This window comes from Saimiri boliviensis, chromosome 10 (assembly GCF_048565385.1).
Source record: "Saimiri boliviensis isolate mSaiBol1 chromosome 10, mSaiBol1.pri, whole genome shotgun sequence".
Taxonomy (NCBI): domain Eukaryota; kingdom Metazoa; phylum Chordata; class Mammalia; order Primates; family Cebidae; genus Saimiri; species Saimiri boliviensis.
The window spans coordinates 107,356,030-107,381,641 of NC_133458.1; the positions used below are offsets into that span (position 1 = coordinate 107,356,030).

Sequence of the window (25,612 nt, forward strand, 5' to 3'; positions counted from 1 at the left end):
TTTAAGTGCTCAAAAATGGCAGCATCAACTTTTCGTCCTTGTGGGGCCCTGCCTTTCCTACCTTGGGCTTTTGTTCCTTAAGCCTTGGGACCCATGGGAGCTGGTGTCTATTTACGCTGCCATCATGCCCTGGTAAAAATTGAGAGATTGCCATCATTCCTCTTATGTTCTGGGCACTCTGCTTCTCAGAGGCGCAGAAGCACTTCATCATCTCAAAATACAGTCCTGAGGGTGCTTTAGATGCCCAGTGGTGCCACAGAAAGAGTCCACGAGTTTCCCTGAACCCCCATCCCCAGGGGAGTGACTGGGGAGGCCTAGGCTCACCCCGGCTGTTGGCTGTTTCTTTGCTGTGTTGGAGTAAAGGACAGGAGCCAGTGAAGGACCACTCAGTGCAATCAGGGGCCCCACCAGCAGCCTTTAACACTCAGGGAGGACTAGAATATAGCTCATTCTTCTTAAGAAAAACCAAACAGATCTCTGAATTTTCAGCCTGAACCAGTGAATTTCCCACCTGAAACTTGGAGAGATGAGGGGTGGCAAGTGGGCATTCCCTGCTTGCCTTTCCTCACTGTCTTGATGACTGTCAGAAATTAAGCCAAGACTCTTCTCTGCCTTGATTTCCGACGTTTAAAGAACCCGTGGCCTTTCCTTTCCAGCGCAGTGTCTCCGAGAACTCCCTGGTGGCGATGGATTTTTCTGGGCAAACAGGACGCGTGATAGAGAATCCGGCAGAGGCCCAGAGTGCAGCGCTGGAGGAGGGCCACGCCTGGAGGGTGAGGTCCCGGCCCTGGCCAAGCTGGAGGGGTGCCCTCGAGGTGGTAGCCTCACCATGTGGTCTTTTCTCCCAGAGGAATGGCTCTGTGTGGGTCGGCAAGAGGGGTGGCATGTTGGGTGGAGGGCCTCTGAGCTTTCAGCTGCAGGAAGCAGTCGGCCCTTCTAGGCCCCTCCCGTGTTCCCAGCACCCAGCCTTCCCCCACCGCTCCCTTGTCCTGTGGGCTTTTGTGGAAGGGACAGGAGAGGACCAGAGCCCTCTGCCCGCCCCAGCTCCCGTGCAGAACTGTTCCGCTGATGAATTGGCAGTGGCTGTCTGTAGGGTGCACAGACCCCGGGCCTGAGTGGGGCCGGCAGGCGTTCACATTGAGGTCTGCTGTTAACAGCCTAGAGGCCTTGGGCTGCAACCTCACCTCTGAGGCTCAGGTTCTTAATCTCCAGATGGGAAGACTATCAGCTTCCAAGCTCCTGAGACTTAAAGGCTATGTGCAAAACAGGAGCCTGGAATCTGGCATTTTCTGTAATATTCAGCATCGGGGGTTGGGAAAAAGTAGGAAGTCCCAAGCATGGAGAGTCCAGAGCCCAGTGTTTTGAGAACTGCATGAATTTAATAGAAAGGCTCGGTCGGGAGTGGTGGCTCACGCCTGTAATCCGAGCACTTTGGGAGGCCAAGATAGGTGGATCACGAGGTCAGGAGTTCGAGACCAGCCTAGCCAATATAGTAAAACCCCATCTCTACTAAAAATACAAAAATTAGCTGGGCGTGGTCATGTGCGCCTCAGGAGGCTGAGGCAGAAAAATCACTTGAACCCGGGAGGTGGAGGTTGCAGTGAGCTGAGATCTTAACATTGCACTCCAGCCTGGGTGATAAGAGTGAGACTCCGTCATGTGTTTCTCCTGAGATTTACCAGGCTATTCATGGCGTTCTCATCGTATGTCTACCGTGTGAGAAACAAGCATCTCTACTTTGATACTGGGGCAGCTAGTGATGTCTCAGGGCGTTCTTAACAACTGGGAACTGTAAGCTCTTTGTTCTCCGGGGTCAGCGGGGGCTTCAGATGGGGTGAGGGCCCCTGTGAGCCCAGTCGGTCACCCTGCCTAGTGCCCTGCCCTGAGCTTGAACGTACTGGGTGACTTGGTATGTCTGTCCGCTGTCCTTGGTGCTAATACGGCATTTCTTTTGCAGAAGCGAAGCACACGGATGAACATCCTAGGTAGCCAAAGTCCCCTCCACCCTTCTACCCTAAGTACAGGTAAACAGGGCACGTGGCCTGACGTCTTTGTCCATAAAGGAAATCAAACAGCACCCCCCTCCGCTCCCCCTGAACCTTACGAATCTGCCTGTGTGCAGCGTGTACCACACACGCTGTAGCTGGGGGAGTCGGGGGCTCTGTGTTGATCAGAGTTTGTTGTGCTGTCAGGGAAGCCGTGCTGCGGATGGCGGTGCCTCCGCCATCCACCCCATCCTTGTCTCTTCCCTCCACAGTGATTCACAGGACACAGCACTGGTTTCACGGGAGGATCTCCAGGGAGGAGTCCCACAGGATCATTAAACAGCAAGGGCTCGTGGACGGGTAAGGAACCACCACCGATAAGAGCTGTCGTCTGCTGAGATTTTATGGTGCTGGGGATCTGTTCTGTTGAATTCCTCAGATGTCCTTGCTGGGTAGGCAGCAGTTTCGCCCGATTTTAAAGAGGAGAAAAGGTAGGCCCAGAGGTGTACACGGTATGCAGAGCTTGCCCAGCCAGTAAGGGGCAGAAAGGGATCTCATCTGCGTCTGCTCAGACTGTTTAACTCTAATTATCCTTCACCTCTAGATGAAATCGGAACAGGTGGAGCACACAAGTTAGTTCTTTTGCCTTTATAAGGTAGTGGGCAAATGGGAAAAAAAAATGCTTTTGCCTACGCTTTTTGATTTATGCACTATATGAGGTTGGTTTGCACAACAAATAGCCCCAAACCTTAGTGGCTTAACACAACGGAAGTAAATTACATGTCACCGTCGTGGTTGGTTGAGTGGCCTTTCTCACCTGGACCAGCTTGGCTGGGGCTGGACAGTCCAGGATAGGTTCCCTTGTGTCTAGTTGATGCTGTGGGCTGTTGCCGTGGTGACGAGTGGCTGGGCATGTGTCTGCGGCAGGTTACTTGAGGCTCCCAGGAGTGGCAGGAGAGGTTAGACCCCACTACACATGCACAAGACTTCTCAAGATTCTCTTAGCATCACATCTGCAACCGTCCCATCGACCAAAGCAAATCCCAAGACCACACTTGAACGACCCTGGGAAGGAGCTAGCTGCAGTGTGGAGACAGGGACAGGGACGTGGGGTACAGTTACCACAGAAGGCCAACACTGGGAAGCCAGCCGTCCCCCAGGAAGAGACCCAGGCTGGTCCTTCTCCCTGAGGAAGTAGTTACATGCCTTGTGGGAGCTGTCCCGTACAGGGTCTGAATGCTCGAAACACAGGCTCCTGGCAGCTGCTAAACTCAAAAGAGTCATTCTTGTTTCCTTGGTTTTGCAAAACGTTTTATTATAGAAATTTCAAATTTACGTAAGTGTATAATGAACCCCCCACTGAAACATCACGCAGCTTTGACAGTTTGCTAACTTACTTCATCTCTTCCCTTTCCCGTGTTCTCTCCCCCTACTTCTCGTCTTCATGTCTTTCTCCTTTTTTCTCCTCCTCTTTTTCCTCCTCTTCTGTTTTAAAGGAAATCTCAGATATTCTAAATTTTTACCAGCAAATCTATCTCAGTGCCTGTCTCTAAAAAAATAAGGATATAACTGCAGTATTATTACACTTAATAAAAATTTCTTACTATCTTCTAAAAGCTAATCCACGTTCAGATTTCCCCAGTTGTCACCAGAAAACCTCCTTTAAATTAAATTTAGCTTATTTAAGGCAGGACCCTCAAATGGCATTTGGATGCTATAGCATGTCACCTCTGTCTCCTTGGATATAGAATAGTCTTTCTCACCACTCCCTTTTTCTTCTATTTTTTTTTTTTTTTAATATCTTTTGTTAAAGAAGCGGGTCATTTGCTAAAAGCGTGTGTGTGGTTTATTTTAATACATTCCTTTGTTTCCCTGGTTCCTGGGGAGTGGTGGTCATGGTGTGGTCAGATGCATTTCTCCTGCCTAGCGTCCACAGGGTGGGTACTGGGAGCTCTGTTGCCTGGAGCGGAGGAGGCCTGAAGCCTGGCTGCTGTCCAGTGGTGTCGGGTGAGCAGGGGTTCAGGTGCAGCCAGCTGGAGCCTCCCTGCTGAGGCTGCTGTCCTCACCCGCTGCATGGTGCTAGCAGCCGTTGGTGAACCTGCCCAGGTTCAATATTGCATTAGGGGTTCCAAAATCATCATTTTCTAATTCCTTCCTTTATGAGCTGAAGTTCTTCCCTTCATCAGACATTTCCTGGAAAAAGTAGGTAAATGCCTGGATTTCCCCTTTGTCAGTTTTTAGAATAAAGAGTGTGTGTTCTCCCATCTTCCGCTAGAGACAAACAAGGGTGTGTTTGTGGTTAGTTTGTTTGGGTTTTGTTTAAACTGTCACTATGAACTTAGATTTTTGTGTCTTGATTGATTTCAGTCAAAACCTCCTCTTCTGATACTCACTATGCCCTTCATTGGCCAGTGGCTCCTTCAAGTTGCTTCCTGAATTCTTTTGAGCCAACCTTAGTGATATTTGATTTGGGGGTGAAAAAGATGTATTAGACTCAAATGATGCATTTCTCTTGGACCCTGATTCTTTCTAAAGGAAAATGATATTTAGAGACTACGATCTTTAGGTCTTTTTAGTGAACAGAGCTAGGACATGGGCTTTTTTAAAACAAAAAATAAATTTTGGGTTCACGTTGATAATGTTAATTCAAATTCGAGATGACAAGATTTTTTACTCTGATTTTTTTGGTCTTTTTCCTCTGATCCTCTGTTAATGGCATCAACTAATTACTTATTGCTTTATCAATACATAGTGTAAAATGTATACGTGTACTCTCTGGAAAATATTAATGCTGATATTAATTCAGTAAGACTACTAAATTGTGATTTCTTTGCAGTCCTTTTAATCCTTAAGGATTAATCTAGGCAGGTTACCTTAAAATACCTTGCCCAAAGTCACTTAAAGTAATTCTTCTCTCTGGTTCTGCCACCAAAGTGCTGGGTACATCAGGTTTGTTTGTCTCGGTTTCTCTTTAGTGTTTGTGAGTGGATCTGATTTATTTTCTCTTTGGTTGAATGCTGCTTTATAAATTGTGTAAGACATTTTCATGGTTCCAAAATCAGATCTATGAAGTAAGGCACAAGCCCTGTCCACTCAACTCTGCCTCCCAACCCCTGTAACAGATAAACAGCTTTTATCAGCATTTGTTTATCCTTCTATCATTTCGTTTTACAAACACGAACAAAAGGAATTTGCGGGAACCACAGTACATAGTTCCCGAAGCCTCTGCGTCTCAAGCAGCGCGTGGAGATGGCCCGCATTTATTTTTATGTACGTGGAACATCACTTTTTAAAATGTTCCCTATTGAGGGATGTTGACCTTGTTTCCAGGTGAATGTTATGAGACATGGTGCTTCATTATTTCGTAATTTTGCCGTGTATCTTTGCTATGAGTCCTGAGAAGCGAGGCTGTGGGGTGGAAGGGCAGGGCCTATGTCATATTGTGAAGTGTCACCAGAGTGTGTCGGCAGGCTCACCTCCTCCGTCTGAGTCATGCTGTCATGAAGGAGGCCGACCCTCGTTTCATGTATGGAAGGACTTTATCTTTTTTTTTTTTTTTTTTTTTTTTTGAGATGGAGTTTCTCTCTTGTTACCCAGGCTGGAGTGCAATGGCACGATCTTGGCTCACCGCAACCTCCGCCTCCTGGGTTCAGGCAATTCTCCTGCCTCAGCCTCCCGAGTAGCTGGGATTACAGGCACGTGCCACCACGCCCAGCTAATTTTTTGTATTTTTGTAGAGACGGGGTTTCACCATGTTGACCAGGATGGTCTCGATCTCTTGACCCCGTGATCCACCCGCCTCGGCCTCCCAAAGTGCTGTACAAGGCTTGAGCCACCGCGCCCGGCGGAAGGACTTTATCTTTTGGCAGTTCTGCACTGTTTACATTTTTGGTGCATTTTTCTAATCAATTAAGTCGCAAACACTTTCGTTTTTCCCACTCCCAAATCATAAAGGGGTGCATTCATGTCGTCTTCCAGTACGTGGATTCTTTTCCCCCACTCTTCCTTCCTTCCTTCTGCCCCTCTTTCCTGCCTGCCTGCCCTCTCCATTCCCTTTCTTTCTTCTGTCCTTGTTTGTCAGTTTGGTCTTGGTTTGGTTTTGTTTAGCTGCCAGACGCGCTCGGGTTTATTCATCCTCACTGCTGGGTAAAGAATGGGTCTGCTTTTGTGTTGTTTCCCATGTGGCTTTACAGTTGCTCCAAAACTCCTTACTTGAGATGTCGTCTTTACCACAGGGCAGTCTCTCTTAAAGCATTAGAAATGACTCCTCCTCTAACTATAAAAACGTGTCTCTCCTCTTAAGTTTCTGGCATTCCTAAGGAGAGAAAAGCCTAACGTTGAAATGTCTCTTTCTGTGACATTTTTGAGTTAGGGAGGTCTGTGTGTTCTGGGCTTCTAATACAGCATATACCTGCTTACACCCCTGAACCTCATCAGAAGTAGGCCCAGAAGGTTTTAGGGGTACCTCTGTTACCCTTGCTGTCCGTGGGAGGTGATGTGGGTTCACTTGCCAGGCAGCGTCACTCTGCTGGAGAAGCGGCACTGCCACAGGAGGCCTTATTAGGTGCCGTGGCCACCAAGTGTCCTCCCCAAGGCCAGGGCAGAGAGGACAGCCCTCACCCCCAGATGTGTCTGAACCTCAGGGAGGCAGGCGTGGCAGGCGTGCATTCAAAGAAGCTTCCCGAGTGATTCTGGGGTAAGGCCCACTCTGTACTTTGGATTGAAAGCACTACCTTGGGGTGGGGTGGACTGCAGGTCAGCACGGCTGGGCCATGTGAATTGTGTGTCAGCGTTTTGCTTCCCCCAGCCATGTGTGTCTTTTATCTTTTCTTGGATCAGAATCCCAGTTGGCAAGGCTTCGTCTTTCCAGACTTGTAAAGCGGTAGAAGCATCACCTCTGTTACCTTCTGTTCCCGGAATCAGCCCTGCTAGTGCCGCCAGCCTTATTCAGCACCAGGCGTTCTTCTCCGTCCTGCCTGGAGCCTTCCTTGTCTCTAAGGCTGTCATTTCCAGCTCCTGACTTAGGCTGCTGGAGCGCTAACCACACACAGAAATACAGATAATGGGATCAGTTCAGGCGTTAACACAGGGACAGCTCATCTTCCTCATAATTGTTGGGTGTGGGGAGGGAGGTGTATTTGTAAAACAAGGTAAATAGTCCATTTCTAATCTTTACCGATCCCTGCAGAGATGATGAAGGCAAGCCAGCTTAAAGAGTCAAACAACAAAGAAAAGAAAACCACCTTGAAAACCAGTGCAAGATTCTGGGCAGATAATATAAAAACAGCATTTTCTATAGCCTTAGTCTCACATGGTATATGCAGTTAGAAAGAGACATCAGAGCCTTTCTGAAATCCCAGGATCCAGGCAGCTCCCTGCCCCTGCCCATGCAGCTCAGTGTGCGAGCGTGTGTGCGTGTCTGTGTGTGCGCGTGCGCGCATTCGCGCATTCGCGCACGCATGTGCATTCGCTTGTGCTTTACCAGCCCTGGACTGAATTTGCAGCTTGCTTCCTTCCTGTTTTGCCGCCCATGCCCATGCCAGAACTGCAGAAGAAGGATCTTTTTAAGGGCAAACCCAGGTCTTCTCTGCTAAACAATCTCACCTCACCCCCAGCACCATGCTAATCCCCCTCGGGGCATGGGGATGCTCCCCCCCACCATGCCCACACTCATGGTCCGGCCCCACTGGCCTTCCTGCCATGCCAGGCATGAATCCCTATGCCATCTGCGTGTGTAGTCCCTTTGTCTGCACTTGATGCTCCTCCACATGTTGGAAGGAAAGCGCCTCAGCAAAATATGAGTTCTTTGAAGCTTTCCCTTCTCCCAGCCACAGAAAGAGAGGTGCTGTCCTCAGAACTCACATAGCACCCTTGTCGGAGGGATAGTTTCACTTTTCATCTGCTTTTCCTGGTGAGCCAGGAACCCCTCCACTCCTGGCTGTGTGACCTTGGGAAAGGTGCTTGGCTTCTCCATGCCCGACTTCCTTGATCATCGTGAAATGAGGATAACAATGTCACTGTAAAGCTAAATGAGTTAATCTGTGCACGAAACACTTTGCACAGTGCCTGGCTTGTAAGCGTGGTCTAGATTGTTACTCTGATCGCCGTCGGGTCCTGTCACAAGGGGCTTTTCATTCATTTATGATGGACTGGTAGCACACCATCCCTAGCATCTACTCTTAATAAAGAGAAGAACTTGCCCGGTTCCTGTCACTCTCCATCCTGGGCCATGTTTACAACTTCTGAGCCTGGTTAGTAGTCACTTAACATGCTTAGCACCTCGCTGGGTGTCTTTCTTATAACTGCCGTCCCCTTAGAAATCACTGGATCATGGCAGTTGGCTGATTGTGGTGACTGTTATTTCAACCTACCTTGCATTGCGTACAGTCGTGCACAATGCTTTGCATACATCAGCCAGTCTTAATGGTACTGCAAGAGAGGAGTTATTCTGACTGGGTGCGATGGCCCATGCCTGTAATCCTAGCACTTTGGGAGGCCACGTTGGGCAGATCACAAGGTCAGGAGTTCAAGACCAGCCTGGCTAACATGGTGAAACCTCATCTTTACTAAAAATGCAAAAATTAGCTCGGCATGATGGTGGGTACCTGTAATCGCAGCTGCTCACAAGGCTGAGGTGGGAGAATCACTTGAATCCAGGAGGCGGAGGTTGCAGTGAGCCGAGATCATGCCATTGCATTCCAGCCTGAGCGACAAGAGCCAAAACTCCATCTCAAAAAAAAAAAAAAAAAGAGGTTATTCCCCTTCTGCAGATGAAGAAATTGAGGCTGAGAAGGCCAGTTGCCCAAGATCATGAAGCCAGTAAGTAGCCCATTGAGGATTCCTGCTGATGCCTAAGCCATCCCCTTCTCCCGCTATAGCACTCTTCTCAGATAAACAGCCTTGAGGCATTCTCTGTAAAGCCCAAGCTTTTCTGCAGCCTCGGGACTTCCCAGGGTGAGCCTGCCCCTCTCAGGGGTGTGAGCCCCTCTCAGGTGAACAGGCCCGGGCCGTGCTGCTGTTCACTCATCCATAGCTTCCCATCTGCAGAAGGAAACAGCAGGTACTTAACGTAACGGTAAAGAAAGGGATCCCCACCTTTTCCTCTAGTTAGAGCTGGAGCTCTGCAGACTTCTGGGTTTCAGAGTAATGATGTTTTATTTGGAATGGCATGACTCTGGGAAAAGAAAGCAGGTCTTTGAGGTGGACACAGCTGCCCCGTGTGCACCAGCGCTCGGGGCAGGAACCGGACCTCCTTGTCCCCTCTCCAGCGGTGCTGTGTGTTCCCCAGTGCGGTCTCAGATTCTTAACACCGCCCCCGCCAGCCTGACCAAACCGAACCTTGGAATCCCAGTCCGAATGGTATTTCCTAAAGTATTTCCTGAAGAACACAAGTCCTGCAAAGTGCTTTTTTAGAAAGGTAGGGAGACAGGGGAGGTTCACAGTTTTGAGGCTCTGGGAAGTCCTATGGTAAAACACATTTGCTTTCCCTTTTCAGCCTGGGATTTTCCAGTCTTATTTAACTGCTTTCCTTCCTCACATTACAGTCCCGAAACTGGTGATTTTGCTGATGATTGTAGTTTGGTTTTGGATACATTTAAAATGAGTTCCTGCTCAGGCCATTTCTTCTTTGTAGCTTGCATTGGGTCCTCTCTTTCTGATGTATAGCTATCTTTTCAGCTAACTCCAGATTTTTTCATGTAAGAGCAATGATTTTATAATTTTTTGTGCTATTCTAAGATTTAAAAAAAAAATTGTAAAGTTGTAGAAAGGTTGTGATGATAATACGATGAACTGTTCACACTTGGCCCAGATATCCTTAAGATTATAGCACATTTGCTGTATCATTCTTCTTCTCAGTTATTCTTTTTCTTCTGAACCATGTAGGAGTAAGTTGTGGCATGAGGTCCCTTTAATCTGAATTATTTCAGTGTAAAATTTCTAAGAACAAGAACTTCTATAACCACAGTACCATTATGAAAACCAGGAAGTTATTGCTGCAGTTCATTGTTTAATCTGTACCCTTCTTCCTAATTGCTTCCTTTATAGCAAAAGAAAAGATGTCTTCATCCTAAATCTTCTCTGCATGTATGTATAATTTTGACCTGCGTTGTGAGTAGAAGCCAGTTCTTATAGAATGTTCCTGGGTTCAGCCTGGGCTCCTCACTCATGGTTACGTTTAGGCTGTGCCTTTTTGGCAGGAGCACCCAGAAAACATCCTCTCAGAAGGCCCTCAAGGTCAACTTGTCCTGTTCCTGGTAGTGGTAATTTAGACACTCGATGAAGATGCTGTCAGCCAGATTTCTCCACTGTAAAGCTATTATTTTTCCCCTTTGTAATAAATAAGTATTAACAGTAGAATACTTTGATGCCAAGAAAATACTGTTTCTCATCCACCTTTCATCTGCTGGTTTCAGAAGATCTTCTTCATTAATGGTTACTATGGTAATTGCCAAAGGGTAGTTTTCTAATGCATCGTACCTTTATTTATTGCCTGACATTCTCCTGCAAGAAGGAGCTTTGCCTTCTCCTCTATTAATTTATTTGCTCATTTATTTATAAATAACACTACAGACTCACAGATTCTGATTTTATGGGTTATGATCCATTACTTTTATAATTCGTTTTGATGCCCAGATTTCATCATCCTGCCTCCGGTGCCTTTTTGACATGTCCTCATAATGCTTCGAGCACTTCCGGACATGCAGGCACAAAACACTCCTGCTTCATCCTGTGGTTCCCTGCCCTAACCCTGCAGTCAGGCACAGCCTCAAGGAGCCCTGGTTTTTTCCGATGGAGAATGATAATTCAGAATTACCATCTTGGTGCTTGCCTGGGGTGCTCTTGCCACTAGAGGCCACTCAGATGCCGAAGCACTGAAGCACTGTGGCTCCAAGCCTATCCCACGGGACGGGGCCCGGTGTGGGGGGAGGGAGAGAGAGAGAGAGAGAGAGAGAGAGAGAGAGAGAGAGAGAGAGAGAGAGAGAGAGAGAGTATGTGTATATGATTAGTTCCAGATTTTAAAACATTTTAGCAATCAACTATTTTCTATTCCCCAGGCTTTTTCTCCTCCGTGACAGCCAGAGTAATCCAAAGGCATTTGTACTCACACTGTGTCATCACCAGAAAATTAAAAATTTCCAGATCTTACCTGTAAGTATTGATATTCTGAGACCAATCCTCGTGGTTTCATTCTTAATGTAATTTTCAAGTTATAAACTGACAAGACTGATGAGTATCAGACAGCTTCAAGCCTGCAGGTGAGAAACTTTCAAGAATTTCTTTACAGGTTTGTCTTTTGAAATTAGAAAAACATTTTCCTAGAAATAATCCCAAAAGTGGTGATAGGGTGCTGAGGCCCTCCTTGTGCCTATGAGCTCTCAGTTGCAGCGGAAAGGGTACCTGATGGGGAGGATCAAGGTCACAGGAGTGGGAGGGGGAGGAGAACAATTAGCTGAGGGCCCAGTAGCCATGAGCACCTGGGTCTGGAAGGCAGGCATTGTGCAGCAGGCTTGCCTGTTGGCTGCGTGAGCCTAAGGAGTTTTGTGGTTTGTCCTGGGGTCCACCAGGTGTATCCAAGAAGCCTAAGTGGCCTCACAAAGAGCAATTAACGTTTCTCCTTCCACACATGATCCCTGGATCTCAAGACGATTCTCTTTGAACAATTCCAAAAACATCATTACAGAATACATTAATCAATGCTACTTTTTTTGACAAAGCACTTTATGTTTGATTTGCCTAATGTCGTTTACCTCTCACTTCAGTATGCCACAGTTAATTCTAGTTCATGATTAGAGTGTTAGGTTAGCACCTGCAAGAATTCTGGTTAGCTGAGAATACGATACACAGAATTGATAGCAGCTGTTTACATGATGGATGGATAAATTCTGCAGGTAACGACATGTTTGTGAAATTCATCCTATGGTACCTAAACTCGGGAAATGTTCTACCAAAAGAGGCTGGCTGGATCGTTTCCACTCAGAGCTTCAGTCTGCACATCAACAAAGAATAAGCTCTGAGAAGGCTTAAGTTAACTAAACTCATCTGTTTCACATAGTTGAACCTGGACTTCTTCCAGCTTATCTGACCCCCAGGACTTTGTTATGATCTCAAGAATCGTGAAGTGGCCGGCAGCCATGAACCATACGGGATGAGGAGGGTGTTGTGCTTAGCTTTTGTGAGCCGGGCCAAGGCAGCGTGCCACGTGCTGTCTGCGTGGCCACTTGCTTCCTGCTGTATGCTGACGTGCCTACCTTACTCGTGAGGAAAATGAGGCTCATGGCTGTCAGTGCTTTCCCTGTACCACACACATTGGGGCGAGGAACAGAATCTGGGGTTGAGCCCAGGCTTCCCAGCTTCCAGGCAACCTAATATGCAAATACAGGAATTACTATCCCAGGGAAAGTGCCTCATTGACAATCCTTTCTGTTCCACTGCATTGTATTATTCACACAGTTGTTATAATTCTCTTAGCTCAAAATATAAAAATGAAAAGTGATTGATATTTTGGGCTGGATGAGTAAACTTAAAAAAAAAAAAATAAGAGAGAGAGAGAAAGAAAGGGGCTTTCATGGTAGGCAGAGTAATGCCCAAATCCTACAAGTAACAAAAGAATAGCAGCTTGCGACTTAGGGCAGTAAGTGTGCAGGCTGTGTATGTGAAAACAGGCTGCGGGCGTGCTGTTAGCTCTGGCAGTGGTTTTGGAGTTAGGAAGTGGTTCCGAGCTCATTAATTTAAGCCAAGCCTTAGAGCTGACTGCTCCCTGTGAACAGTGTGACTTCCTCATGCTGCCCTGCTCTGCACGGTACTGCAACCATCGAATTGAAAACTCGCTGAGTTAAAACAAGTGTCAGGAATATGGTTCTCCCTGGGAGAGACTGCGGCAGTCCTGTTTTAATAAAAATAACTGCCCCATATTTGGAGACCTAGGAAGGGAATTTACCTGCGTGAGCTTATTAATCCCTCACAGCCACCCAGCAGTTGCTTCATCATGGAGCAAAGTAAACCCCTGGGTCCTCAAGAGTAGGTCATACAGTGAGGAGCCAGGTCTGTGCACTCTTTATGGGGCGTGCGGTGTGCAGTGGGAACTTAGGAGTTCACTGGTAAACCTCATTCTCAGGAGCTGGGTGAAGTGGGGGCATCTTGGAGCCCTTCCCCATGACCACGTCAGGGAGCAGGGAAGCTAGCTGTCCTCGGCGGCCTCCACAGCCCCTCTGAAGTCCATTCCTCGCTCAGGGATGTGGCAGGCCCCAGCACACACCCTCTGCTCCCCGGTCCTTCCCACCCCTGCTATTTTCTAGCCTACCTTGCCCTGTGTGTCCCTCTGGAATCAAACCATGGGCAGATGCAGCTGCCGCTGACCGTGGGCCTCGTTCTGCTCCTGAGGTGGCGGGCTCTAACCTGGCAAGTGTTCTTGTGTCTCTCCAGTGCGAGGACGATGGGCAGACATTCTTCAGCCTGGATGATGGGAACACCAAATTCTCTGACCTGATCCAGCTGGTCGACTTTTACCAGCTGAACAAGGGAGTCCTGCCTTGCAAACTCAAGCACCACTGCATCCGAGTGGCCTTATGACCGCAGACGTCCTCTCGGCTGAAGACTGGAGGAAGTGAACACTGGAGCGAAGAAGCGGTCTGTGAGTTGGTTAAGATCACACGGCAATTCTGCACCTGGGGACCCAGAGAGAGATGGGTTCGTTCGGTGCCAGCCGACCAGGATTGACTAGTTTGTTGGACTTAGACGACGATTTGCTGCTGTGAACCCAGCAGAATCGCCTCCCCCTGCATTGGCCAAATTGGGGAAGGCATGGAAGATCCAGCGCAAATTTGAGAATAAACTGGAATGATCATCTTGGCTTGGGCCGCTTAGGAGCAAGAACCGGAGAGAAGTGATTGGAAATGAACTCTTGCCCTGGAGTAATCTTGACAATTAAAACTGATATGTTTACTTTTTTTGTATTGATCACTTTTTTGCACTCCTTCTTTGTTTTCAATATTGTATTCAGCCTATAGTAGGAGGGGATGTGGCTTTTCAACTCAAATAATACAAAAAGAGTTTCAAACGGGCAGACTTCAAAGTGAATATGGGTCCCCAAAATGTTCCCAGAGGGTCCTCCTCTGCCAACTACCACGGTGTGGATTCAGCTCCCAAATGACAAACCCAGGCCTTCCCAGTATACTTGAAAAGCTTTTTTGTTCAAATCAAAGGTGTCACTGTGGTAGGCATTCGGCATGTTCTGTGGCCTCAGTCAAGCAACCACAGTCTGTTAAATCATTTCTCTCTGCTCAGATGTCGGACCCTCTTGTTATTAGCACGTCTTGTTCTGCATAGTGGCAGGAGACTTTACTCCTTTGGAAAATTCACTGTTCCACAAACAGCAGGCTGAATGGCCTCGCCTCTAGATTGATGCAGGCCAGCCTCCTTGAGACACACCTGGCACCCGTCATCGGCCGGCGGTGGATGCGGCTGAATCCACCTGGGTACTTTCAGCCTTGGGTTTCCACGGCCTTCAGCCTGTTCTAGAACGGCCACTGCCCTCTCCCTGCTGCTGCAGTGGTGTGAGTCGTTTCACGGTGAATGTCCCTCAGGGGATTAAAGGATCTAAAGAGAAAATGGCACCTGGTTGGCTTCGTGCTGGGTCTCGTGGGTTTCCATGGTGATAAAGACGAGGAAGCATTGCAGAGGGCACGGGCAGAGGCTGGCATTTAAAGATCTTTGCTTGCAGCCCTCCGTCCTGCTGAAAACCCCATGAGCCAGCAAACGCAGAGCAGCTAGAGGCTCCTCCTCTGCCGGCTCAGGGTCAGAAGTACCTCACAGTGGTTGTGGACATGGAAGAGTTTTGTCAACACAACACTTGCTTCCCGCTCCGGGAGATGAGTCGGACGGTGGCTTGAGTTGTCACTTGGTCTCTCCACCCCTCGGGTGGCCCCCTTTGCCACGTCCCCTTAGCTTAGTGTTCAGGTGTGAGAGTGGCCATTTCCATACCTTTGATCCCCGCAAAGCGGACAGGACTCTTGACAAGCAACAGACTATGGTGGCGAGCGGAACGATTTCCTTTTTCAAGACGACAGCTGCCTGGCTTCTCTGAATCTGTGCTAGCCACGATATCGCCCCACATCCGCCCCACTGAAGTGCTCCCTAAAGAACAGCATTTCTCTGCTTCTCAGTCAATCCCATAGCCTAGAGCAGTGTCTGGAGCTTCAGTAAGGCCAATGAGCTGGAAGTCAGTCTACAGTATAGTAACGCCGTATTTCAGTTTACAGACCACACTCTAGTTGTTCTCCATGAAAGGTCTACTCAGACAAACGAATTTTTTAGCAGAACACGTTTTTAACCATCAGTGCTCAATTGCCTTTTCTTCCTTTCGCAGCCAGTTAATCTTTCGAACTGTTGACAGCGAGATCACTCTCGCATCCACCCGTGGCGGCTTCACTGTAGGGACAGATGTTGCGGTTACACCACGATTCCTTCTTTCTCTTCACTGGCTCGAGGTAAACCCTTTACAAGGAAAAGCAACTCTAGGATTTCTTCCGTCTGTGTATGTAGACCAGTCCCATAAGTGTATAATCTCTCTTTCACGCCTCTCTCTGGTAGACAGCTTGTATTTGCAGTATTTCATATTTACAGATACGCGTTTATTTAAAAGGAGGACAAAAGCTTGACTCTGATTCACAGGTTTGTACGTAGCTGGTTTGACGTAGTCTTTTGTATTTTCGCTGCCCAAGTGAATTGTTGGAGAAGGTAAACCGCCTCCGTGCGGTGGCAGATTTCCTAAGGCTCCAGACTCGCCGGCCTCATGCCGGGTGGCTGGGAACTCCACCTGAGAACAAGTCCCGCCAACCAGGGACGGAAGGACATTTGACGTTTATTTTTGTATTTAATTGACATGAATGTAAAGGGGACAGCTCAGGGTTGTTTTGGAGCCTGTTGACTTTGTATCTCTGCCTGTGATTTTCTTTTCTAAATGAAACTCCATGTAGCAACCGGAACGAAGTTGAGAAGGAAAATGCCAAATGCTTTGGTTATTAGATTTTAATAGGTAAGCTCTGTTACACTAGATGTTAGAGTTCCAGAATGTTCTTTTGTTTGCTAAACTTTGAAGAAACATGTGCCTCAGCCTAGATGTTTTGTCTTCTCTTTTCTGCACTTACTAACTGACAGTGTGACCGATCTCTGCGCCTTCCCGGGGGTGGGCGAGCTGGCGGTAGATTTGTGATGTCACGGTGCGAATTGCAGTGACTGTAAAATGACCTGGCGTGTGTAAACGTTTTCAGGGAATGCAGAAGGTATTGACGAAGAGACAAAACCTTTATTCCATGTGCTTTGCTTCATTCTGTACATAGCTCTTTGGCTCGTGAACCTAATTGTAAACTTTCAGGTATTTTTGTACAAATAAGGGACTGATGTTCTGTTTCTTGTAATTAGAAATAAACATTAATACAGTGTTCTTCATTTTCTATTGCTGGTGATGTTTTTTTCTATATTTTAAAACACTGGCTGGTCGTCCACTAAAAACCTTTCGAAATGACTTAGGATACTAAAAACACACTTCTTACGCCTAGCTAGAAACTGTCACAAGGAATCCATAGCTGTTTGGGATGTGTCACACACGGGCTGGCCCAGCCCTGATGCAATGCCAGGCTCAGCTGCTCAGTGCTCTTGAGTTGGTGGCAAGACAGTCTCAGCCGGCCTCTCCTCCCCCATAAAAATCGCAGACCTCAGAAGCTTCCAGAAACAGATACACAAGCTTAAGAAAGACCTCAAGAAACTCACAAACATTCACTCTTGAGCCCCACTGGTGTTTTTTCCACTGCAGTAGGACAATTAAAATGTCAAGAACCTAGGTTTCCTAGGCAAGCAAACAGTGGACACACTAAGAATAGATGTCTTCTATTCTTGGGCCCTCGCCTGGGCGGACCCTGGCTGAGCCACTGACACTTGGACCGGACTTGCCATCTCACGCCTCCTCCCTGTGGCAACCTGGTCAGCGGGGTGGGATGTGTGCACGTTGTCACCGGCCAGCCTGGTGCACCGGCAGGAGCGCCCCCATGCGGTGCAGACTCTCCTGTCATTTGTTTTCAGAATCTGGGTGTTCAGTTTCTGGAAGCCCACTCTCTGTGTATCATCATCCACACCAGCTGCTTCAAAACAACAGAGACAAGAGAGCCCAGGGCAGGTGGGGAATCACCGGGCCAACCACAGGTGTTGGTCATAACGCCAAGGAAGCTGGTAGGCACAGCCACACAGGCCAGCCGATGGCCTCCCAAGAGCACACTCGTGGCACAACACCAGAATGCAGCTCACTGCCTCCAGCACATTCACTCTTCAACAGTTATCACGCATATCTTGAGTGATGGGTAAAATTACAAAAAGGGACTTTGATTAATGACAAAGGCCTTAGCTACTTAAGTATAAAAAGGTCAAATATTCAACATCTTCCAGTTGTAGAATGGTAAAAGCAGTGTTGCTCCCTTTTCATTTTGGAAGCTATACAATCTTAATAAGAAGGGCAGGAAACAAAAATGAAAAATCCGCCTTAGACACAGTTGGGTTTCATCTGCTGTGTCACCATCCACGAGATGGGCTGCTCGGGAGGCCTGCGAAGACCTAGCAAGGACCACGTGGCAAAGCGTGCCCGTGGCTGCTGGCCCCAGCACAGCCTGCAAAGGGCACTTCAGGATGAGTGGTGCCCCTAAGGGAACTCGGGGGTCCTCTGGGAACAAGGAAAAAAGACACTGGGGTTGGTGGCAATTGGTGTCATTTTTCGTTTTTCAGGCTATGGTGGGCACTTTTGATCTGAAGCTAGATCAACGTCTCATTCGATTTCTGGGAATGTTTTGTGAATTGCATCTAATTTTTTTGTTCTTTTTGGGTCTTTTTTTTTTCTTTTGGTTTTTTATTGAGATAAAATATACATACGTAATTGACCATCTTTACATTTTAAGTGTACAGTTCAGTTATTATAAATGTTTCTGCTTCCCTGTCCCACCCCATTTCCCAGCCTCTGGTTGCCACCGATCTCTTCCCTATTCTCATGAGATCTACTTTTTTAGCTCCCACAAATGAGCGAGGACATGCAATGCTTCTCTTTCTGTGCTTCGCTTCGCTTCAGATGGTGTCTCCATTTCCCTCCACATTGCTACATCTTTTGCAAAAACATGGCAGCTGTGCATTTCTCGCTTTCGTCAGCCTCTCCGAGCATTCGCATTTCCTTGAGCCCTGCAGCTCTCTTGGCATTTGAATTTGAGTTGCTGTCTTAGTCCTGCCCCCCTCCATTTCCACCGTGGTGTTTCAGCAGAGTCTGTTCTCCGTGCTGTTTCCATGTGCACTTCCCTGCTAGGCGGGCTTCACTTTTCTCTGACATTTCTCTGCAGCACTCTGCCGGCTTTCTTCATCTAGTGCCTAGCTCTTAGAGCTTTGCTTTGATCTTTGTTGAGATGATTGCTTTCTTCTTTTTTGTGTTTTTTCTTTTAAGTTCATAACATGTTTGGTTGCAATTTTAATCTACTCGTGGCAGTGTTTTTCTGCAGAATGCTCTTTGCTACCATTTTTTCCTATTATTTTCCTTTATCTTGGGGTACCTACATACCCCAAGTGCTGGTTCTTTAAAGGAGATGAGTTCTTCTTGGACTAGCCAATGATAGGAAGTTTGTGTAGGGAAGACCACAAAGGCTGTGTTGGATGCTACCAGGACGAAAAAAAGTAAACAAACCCTTGTGTGTCCAAAGGCTGATTATGAGAGTTTCAAGAACTTAACGATGTAAGCCACTGAGAATTGCAGCCCACTCCTTTCCCTTCCTGTGGTCACACCATCTTCACATCCGGAAATGACAGCTGGTAAATTTATAATAGAACCACATTTTCTCATTGATCACCACTGTATACTCACACGAACACAAATCCACTCTTCTGTAGCTATATACTCACACTTGGGCACATGGATGCACTCTGCTGTAGCTGTATGCTTACACGTGGACACAGATCCCATCTGCTGTAATTGTATATTCATACGTGGACACAGATACAGAGGTTCTGATTCAGTAGGTTGAACAAGGGACAGAAAGGTACCTTTCTTTCAGGCCTCCCCCGTGGTTCCATGCATTCCCCACTGGGAAAGGAAATGTTAGAGGATGCTAAGGAGCCAGGCATGTGGCTTCCTCTGCCACATGGTTGACACAGCCAGAACAGGATGGTGCTGGGTTATAGTAACAGACTCCGATCTGCCCGCTCGTCAGCCACCTGGAGGGCTGTGCAAACCCAAGACCTCTAGGTCTTCCTAAGTCCTACGGAGTAAAACCCTTTGACTTGGCAATTAAAGTGCTTGCTCTCACAGCACCACAGGTGGATGAGAGCTTCCACCTCATCTCCAGCTTCCCATGAGCTCCAGTAATTTATCATTTATGAATTTGCTTCATCTTCATCCCTCCGAAAACCATCAGAGACTTTTAGCTTCTAAATGTAGTGGTGTTGGTAGTTAATACTTAAAAAACAAACTTATTAGTCAGCAGCAAATATCAGGAGGAAGCTTTAGAAGCTGGCCTTTAAACCAGAACAAAGTCTAAACTCACTGCCAAACCAGGCAACCTCTGTGTTTTATAATAAAAACCAAAAGGAACAAGCTAAAAAAAAAAAAAAAAAAAAAAAAAAAAAAAAAAAAAAAAAAAAAAAAAAAAAAATTCAAAAAAAGGCTGCTGCCTTGGTTATAGGCTTCAGGCAAAAGCAGACCCCAGGGGCTCAAATAAGAAAAAAAGCTCGGGTTAGCTGCCAGTCTAGCAAACTTCTTACCAGTGCGGTCTAAAGAGACATGTTGTAAAAAACTGTCCCCAAAGAAATGGACTACCACCTCATCCATGCCCACTGTGCCAAGGAAATCACTAAAAAGCACACTGTCCCTGGGAACCAAAGTCCCCTGGGCCTAAGGTGTCCAACCAAATAACCCAATGGCAAAACTACAAATGCCCATAACAAGTGCCAGCATGAGCCATCACCCTCACAAAGTCCCAGGTAAAGCTAGCCATAAAGGTCCAGGAAGCCAGTCTTCTCCTGGGCACTGGCACAGCCTCTCAGTATTTCTCTCCTGCCCTGAAAACTTGGTGCTGATATTAGGAAAGTTACTACCTCTATTCACTTACTATAAGCTATCTCGGAAGTTAATTAATAACAAAAACAGGTTGCTAATTCTCTCTGCAAAGGGCAGCTCTCTGTACAAACCAGCTTAACTCTTTAGCTGCCATAGCTTTAAAAATAAAGCCCTCAATCTGCTAACAACAGAGAGGAGGGAAAACTGTTTCTTTCTAGAAAAAATGCTGCTCTTTTGTAAACCAGTTAAGTGTTATTTTAAATATAAAATGGAAATCAATCAAAAACAGGGCTAAAAACCTTCAAGAACCTGGCTCTGTTCTCTACTAGGCTGGTTTATAACGAAGCCTCACATCTTTAACCACCTGGTCATATTCATTTCTTATAGAACCATATGGTCACAATTAATCCTGCTGCTGAAACCCCAAATGTCCTTAGCTCGTAAGCTCTATCGTAAACCTGTAAATCAACTTGTATCCCTAAAAAGCTCCCCTCTGGAAAAAAACCTCAACCGCAGAGCCCCTTCTGCGCCTCATTTCAGCAGGAAGTAGTTTAAAAGGAGCAATGCCCCTATTCCAACAGAAGTTAAACTTTCCTGTTCAGAGGAGGAATGAGGAGGGAATGCGGGAATGTGTTCTCTTTCCGGTCCATGAGGGGGTGTAACTTTAAGGGCAAGAATTTCCCAGCACCTTGTCCCTTCCCATCTCTCTCCATCCGGGAGATTCAAAGGTTTATGTTTGAATTTTGTGGGCACGGGAAGAAACTAGAAGTCAATCACTCCAGCAGAAGCTCTAAGGAACTCCTTTCATTGGCCCAGGGTCTTGGAGAAGGTGGGGGTTTCTCCCAGGATAAAAATCCGTGCTCCCTCCCTTGCGCCAGATTTCCAACTTCCTGGAATCCCCTCCCACACGGTGGGAGCTGCCTCCGGGATTTCCCCTCTAGAATCCCCTTCCACGCTCTTCGTGGAAGCCTTTTTCATCTTCTCCTTTCCTTCTCGTTTCTCTACCTAAATAAAATCGCCTTTCTGCAACACCGTTTTAGGTCCAAAATTTTACTTTGCGAGCGTACCGTGCTGCTAAAGCGGCCCCAACGCTTATTCTTTAAAAGGTTGGAGGCTAAAAACCCACAACATCCAAGAAGAAACCCGGTTAAACGGCAGAAAGGCTGACGATTAAATTCTAAAGTTCCCGAAGGTGCCCTCAGGGGGCGTGCCAGTGAACTCAGAGTGGGCGCCCCTGGAAAAGGCCCATGGAGGGCTCAGGCCCCGGCCAGGCTGCCTGCAGCCTCCGGCGCAGCACCGCCACTGGCAGGCTCTGTTTGTCCCCAGGGTGCCGTAGACCATGCTCAGGGCCAGAGGCAGTGCAGCCCCTGTGACCTCAGTCTCACTGCCTGCTCGAGGCCCACCAGCCCCCTGCTGCTGACCAAAGGGAAAGGAAGACGGTCGATTCGGTGTGTCCAGGTTTACACAGTTGTTTCATGGCAAAGCCAGGCCAGCACCTGGTCTCCCACTGGCCCGCCTGAGTTCCTCCCAGTGCCCTTCATCTCCTCTCCTTGCAGCTGAGGTCTGCACTGAATCATCCTTTGCAGAACCTAATAGTGGTCTTCAAAGTCACATTAAACCTATGGCCAGGTAACTCAGCAAAGGGACTGTATGGCAGCTCTCCCTCTTGCCAACCTAGATGACACCCCTGGCAGGACACCCTCCAGCTCTGCCTCCCGACCCCACGCACCCCTCTGCTCATTTGCAAAATGGGGCTGCTAATACCAACTCTCTCCATCTCCCAGGCCAGGCGGAAGCAAGAGGAGAGGTGTGAAGTCCAGCTGTAACGCATCACAGCTTAGTTGATTAGAGTTAACGTGAAAAGTAATGAGTGGATCGCTTTGTCTTTGATCAGGAATCCAAGTGACTGAAGGAAGCACTGGGACAGTGAGTCTCTGGACTGAGGACTCTAGTGTCATGGCATACCAGGCTGTCCCCCTGAAGAGCCGAGTCCTTGTCACTCCCCAGCTAGCAAGCACATAAGAAATGGAAGCAGGAAATTCACAGAAGAAAAACTACACATGGCTGAGGAATATGTCAATATGTTTTTGTAAATTACACAGAAAATATAGGCATAACTAGTTGCACATTAGTTGCCTTCTCTAGCTTTTTGTAGTCATTGATTAATTCTCCCTTTCAGATTTCACAAATCTCAACTACTTGATTTTTATAGAACGAGATCGTTTCTTGATAGAGGCTTTTGCAATCTGGTCATAACCTACAGTAACATGCATTCTATCTTATGACCCAGTACACATACACATATACATAATTGAAAGGTTAAGAAAGCAATATTTTCATCATTAGGTGCAATGTCTCGACCTCTTTTCTATTTTTTTTTTCTGTTCTCTTGTATTTTTTTTAAAGGCTGGTTATGAGACCTGCAGAACTAATTCCATTACCCCACCAATAGTCTGAGGCCAGTGATTTGAGACCTTTGAGAGAACAAAGTTGGAGGACTGGCACTGCCTAATTTAAAGACTTACTACAGCTGGGTGGGAGTCTCACGCCTGTAATCCCAGCACTTTAGGAGGCAGAGACGCGTGGATCTCCCGAGGTTAGGAGTTCAAGACCAGTCTGGCCAACATGGTGAAACCCCATCTCTACTAAAAGTACAAAAATTAGGCAGGTGTAGTGGTTCATGCCTGTAATGTCCGCTACTGGGGAGGCTGAGCCAGGAGAATTGTTTGTACCAGGAAGGTGGAGGTTGCAGTGAGCTGAGATAGCACCACTGTGCTGCAGCCTGGGCAACAGAGTGAGACTCTATCTCAAATAAATAAGTAAATAAATAAATAAAACACTACAAAGTTACACTAGTTAAGACAGTGCTATTGGCAAAAGAATAGATGAATAGATACATGGAACAGAATAGAGAGCCCAGAAGTAGACCCACACAAATATAGAGAAGTGGTCTTTGACAAAAAAGCGAAGGCAATACAATGAAGAAAGGATAGGGTCTTCAAAAAATTGTTGTGGAATAAATGGACATCCACATGCAAAAACAAAACAAAACAAAACAAAACAAAAAAACGAATCTAGATCTAGGCCTTTACTCAAAATGGATCATAGACTAAAAGGTAACATGCAAAACTAAAAAACTAGAGGATGACACAAGAGAAAATCCAGGTGACCTTTGGCTTGATGATGAACTTTTAGAAAAACACCAGATTCCTCCATTAGATATGATCTGTGGAGGAAAATGACTGATAAACTGGACTTCGTTAAAATAAAGAACTTCTGCTCTGAAAAAAAAGAAAACAAAATTGAGATTCTTACCAGCCTCCTAAATGCATCGGCTTTTCCGGAAAAACCCAATTCCCCTGACACTCCTGTGTGTGGGCTTAGCCAGAGTGTGGGCATCGCAGTAGGGCTCCTCTCTCTTCACCCGTGGCCTCAGCAGAGCCCCCAGGGCCCACCTCGTTCTGGCACTCGGTCGTCTCAGCAGAAAGCCCCATCTGTTCTGCTCCCAGGAGCCACCCTTGGGTGCTCTGCAAATCCCTTCACAGTTATGTCTTCCTCCAACACGCACGCTGCTGTGACCGACTGCAGGCCACTCGGGCATCATGAGAGATGGCCACTGCTGCTCCTGTGGACGAGCAAAGTTACCCTCTTCCAGGAACAGCGTCAGCTGCAACCCATGCTGCCTTCCCCTGCCCTGGGGCATTACAAGGTCACACCAGCTCAGCCATTCTCAACTGGGGCAATTTTGTCCCCAGGAAACATGCAATGCCTGGATACATTCTTGGTTGTCACAAGTGGGGACTTCTGGCACTTAATGAGTAAAAGCCGGATGCTGCTAAATATCCCATCATGCACCAGGACAGCACCCACCACGGAGAATTATCCAGCCTTAATGTAATAGTGCTTGGATGGCTAATGTTACGTGTTGACTTAACTGGGCTAAGGGATGCCCTGATGGCCAGTAAAGCAGGATTTCCGGGTGTGTCCATGAAGGTGTCTCTGGAAGAGATTGGCATTGGAGTCTCCAGACAGTAAACAAGTTTGTCCTCACCAGTGTGGGCTGGCAGCATCCAGTTTCTTGAGGGCCAGAATAGAACAAAAAGGCGGATGAAGGGCAAATTCTTTCCCTTCTTGAGCTGGGACATTTGTCTTCTGCTCTTGGGCCTTCAATCTCAGAATGGATTTTACCACCTGCCTTCCTAGTTCTTCAACCCGAAGATGGAAGACTGTGGGACTTCCCAGCTTCCATAATCGCATGAGCCAATTTCCACAAAAAAAATCTCTTCTTATATTCCTTTATCCATATCCCATTGTTTCCAGTTTTCTGGATCCCTGACTGACAAAGTGTCATGGTTGGGAAGTCCTGCCCTAGATTTCTTTCTTTGGTCCTCAAAGCCTCGCCACAATTCCCATAAACCCTCGTCCTGCAAGAAGAAAGGAAACATGGAGAGAGTCACTTCTGGGAATGGATGCTGATTCCTAGGTAGATTTCTCTATTGACAGATAACTGTTGGTCAGGGGTTGGACACGACTAGTTCTCCTTTTTTGAGGATTTAAAATTGTGCTCTCTCTCCTCTATGGATAATTTTTTCCAGTTCTGTTGCTTCAAATATCATCTGAACACTTTCAACCCATAACTTTATTTCCTGTCTGGGCCTCTTTTCTGAGCTGTACTGGACATCTCAAATCACATGATATGAGCTGTCTGAAATTTAACTCCGACACTGAATCCTTGGCGTCCTTCATTTCCCCCCACCCAGTGGTCCACCCCCAGTCTTCTTCCTCTCAGTCCATGACTGTCATCACACCCACTGGCTTCATGACTGGGTAGTCACTCCACCCCCTGGAGTCCTCCCCTTCCCCAGCACCCTCTTAACGCGCTTGCACACACACGCACACATAGGGAATATTACCACGTTTCTTCATCTCAAACCCCTTCCTTCCCCCAGCCCATCCCGTAGAATGAATTCACTTGAATTCACTCCTGATTTGCAGGAGAGTACAGAAAGCCATGGAATGTGGTGGAACTTGGTGATCCAACTTAAATGGTCCAACGCTTTCACCCTTATGTCCCTCTGATCCATTTTCTACCCCAGAGCCAGAGTGATCTTAAACCATAAGTAAACTAAGGTTACTGCTTTCTGGAAACGCTTCAATGCCTTCCATGACAGTTGGGAGGATACAGATTATGTAACATGGCTTGTAAGTCTCTTTCCCCCACTTTGAATTGTCTTTAGGGGCTGGCCTTCTCTCAGGGCCTAAGGAGATGCTGAGCTTGATCCTCAGGGGCTTTGCAGAGGCTGTTCCCTGCTCAGAGCCCTTCCCTCATTCTTCCCCTTACCAAGGATAATCACTTCTTCCGGTCTCAGCTCTTGTGAGACTCCAGGCTGGAGCATTTGGGAATGCATCCCTGGAGGGCTGACTTGCCATTCATCTCCTTTCCTTATTTATTTATTTATTTATTTATTTATTGCATTTTAGGTTTTGGGGTACATGTGAAGAACATGCAAGATTGTTGCATAGGTATACACATGGCAGTGTGATTTGCTGC

General features: G+C 47.1%; 1 protein-coding gene across 14 annotated transcripts in view; it reads left to right on the forward strand.

The window, feature by feature from the left end:
• The window catches only part of GRB10 (growth factor receptor bound protein 10), a 200,060-nt gene extending 183,622 nt beyond the window's left edge, over positions 1-16,438 (forward strand). For 12 of the 14 annotated variants that reach the window (XM_074379689.1, XM_074379682.1, XM_074379679.1 and 9 more), the window contains 6 exons: positions 657-773; positions 1,958-2,024; positions 2,258-2,345; positions 10,032-10,070; positions 11,042-11,135; positions 13,410-16,438. In XM_074379689.1, coding sequence (XP_074235790.1) covers positions 657-773; positions 1,958-2,024; positions 2,258-2,345; positions 10,032-10,070; positions 11,042-11,135; positions 13,410-13,556 — 552 coding nt within the window. In that variant the 3' untranslated portion in view covers positions 13,557-16,438. The remainder of the gene's footprint in view (positions 1-656; positions 774-1,957; positions 2,025-2,257; positions 2,346-10,031; positions 10,071-11,041; positions 11,136-13,409) is intronic. The other 2 variants (XM_074379680.1, XM_010341396.3) reach the window with 1 other exon arrangement.
• The last annotated feature ends 9,174 nt before the right edge of the window (positions 16,439-25,612 follow it).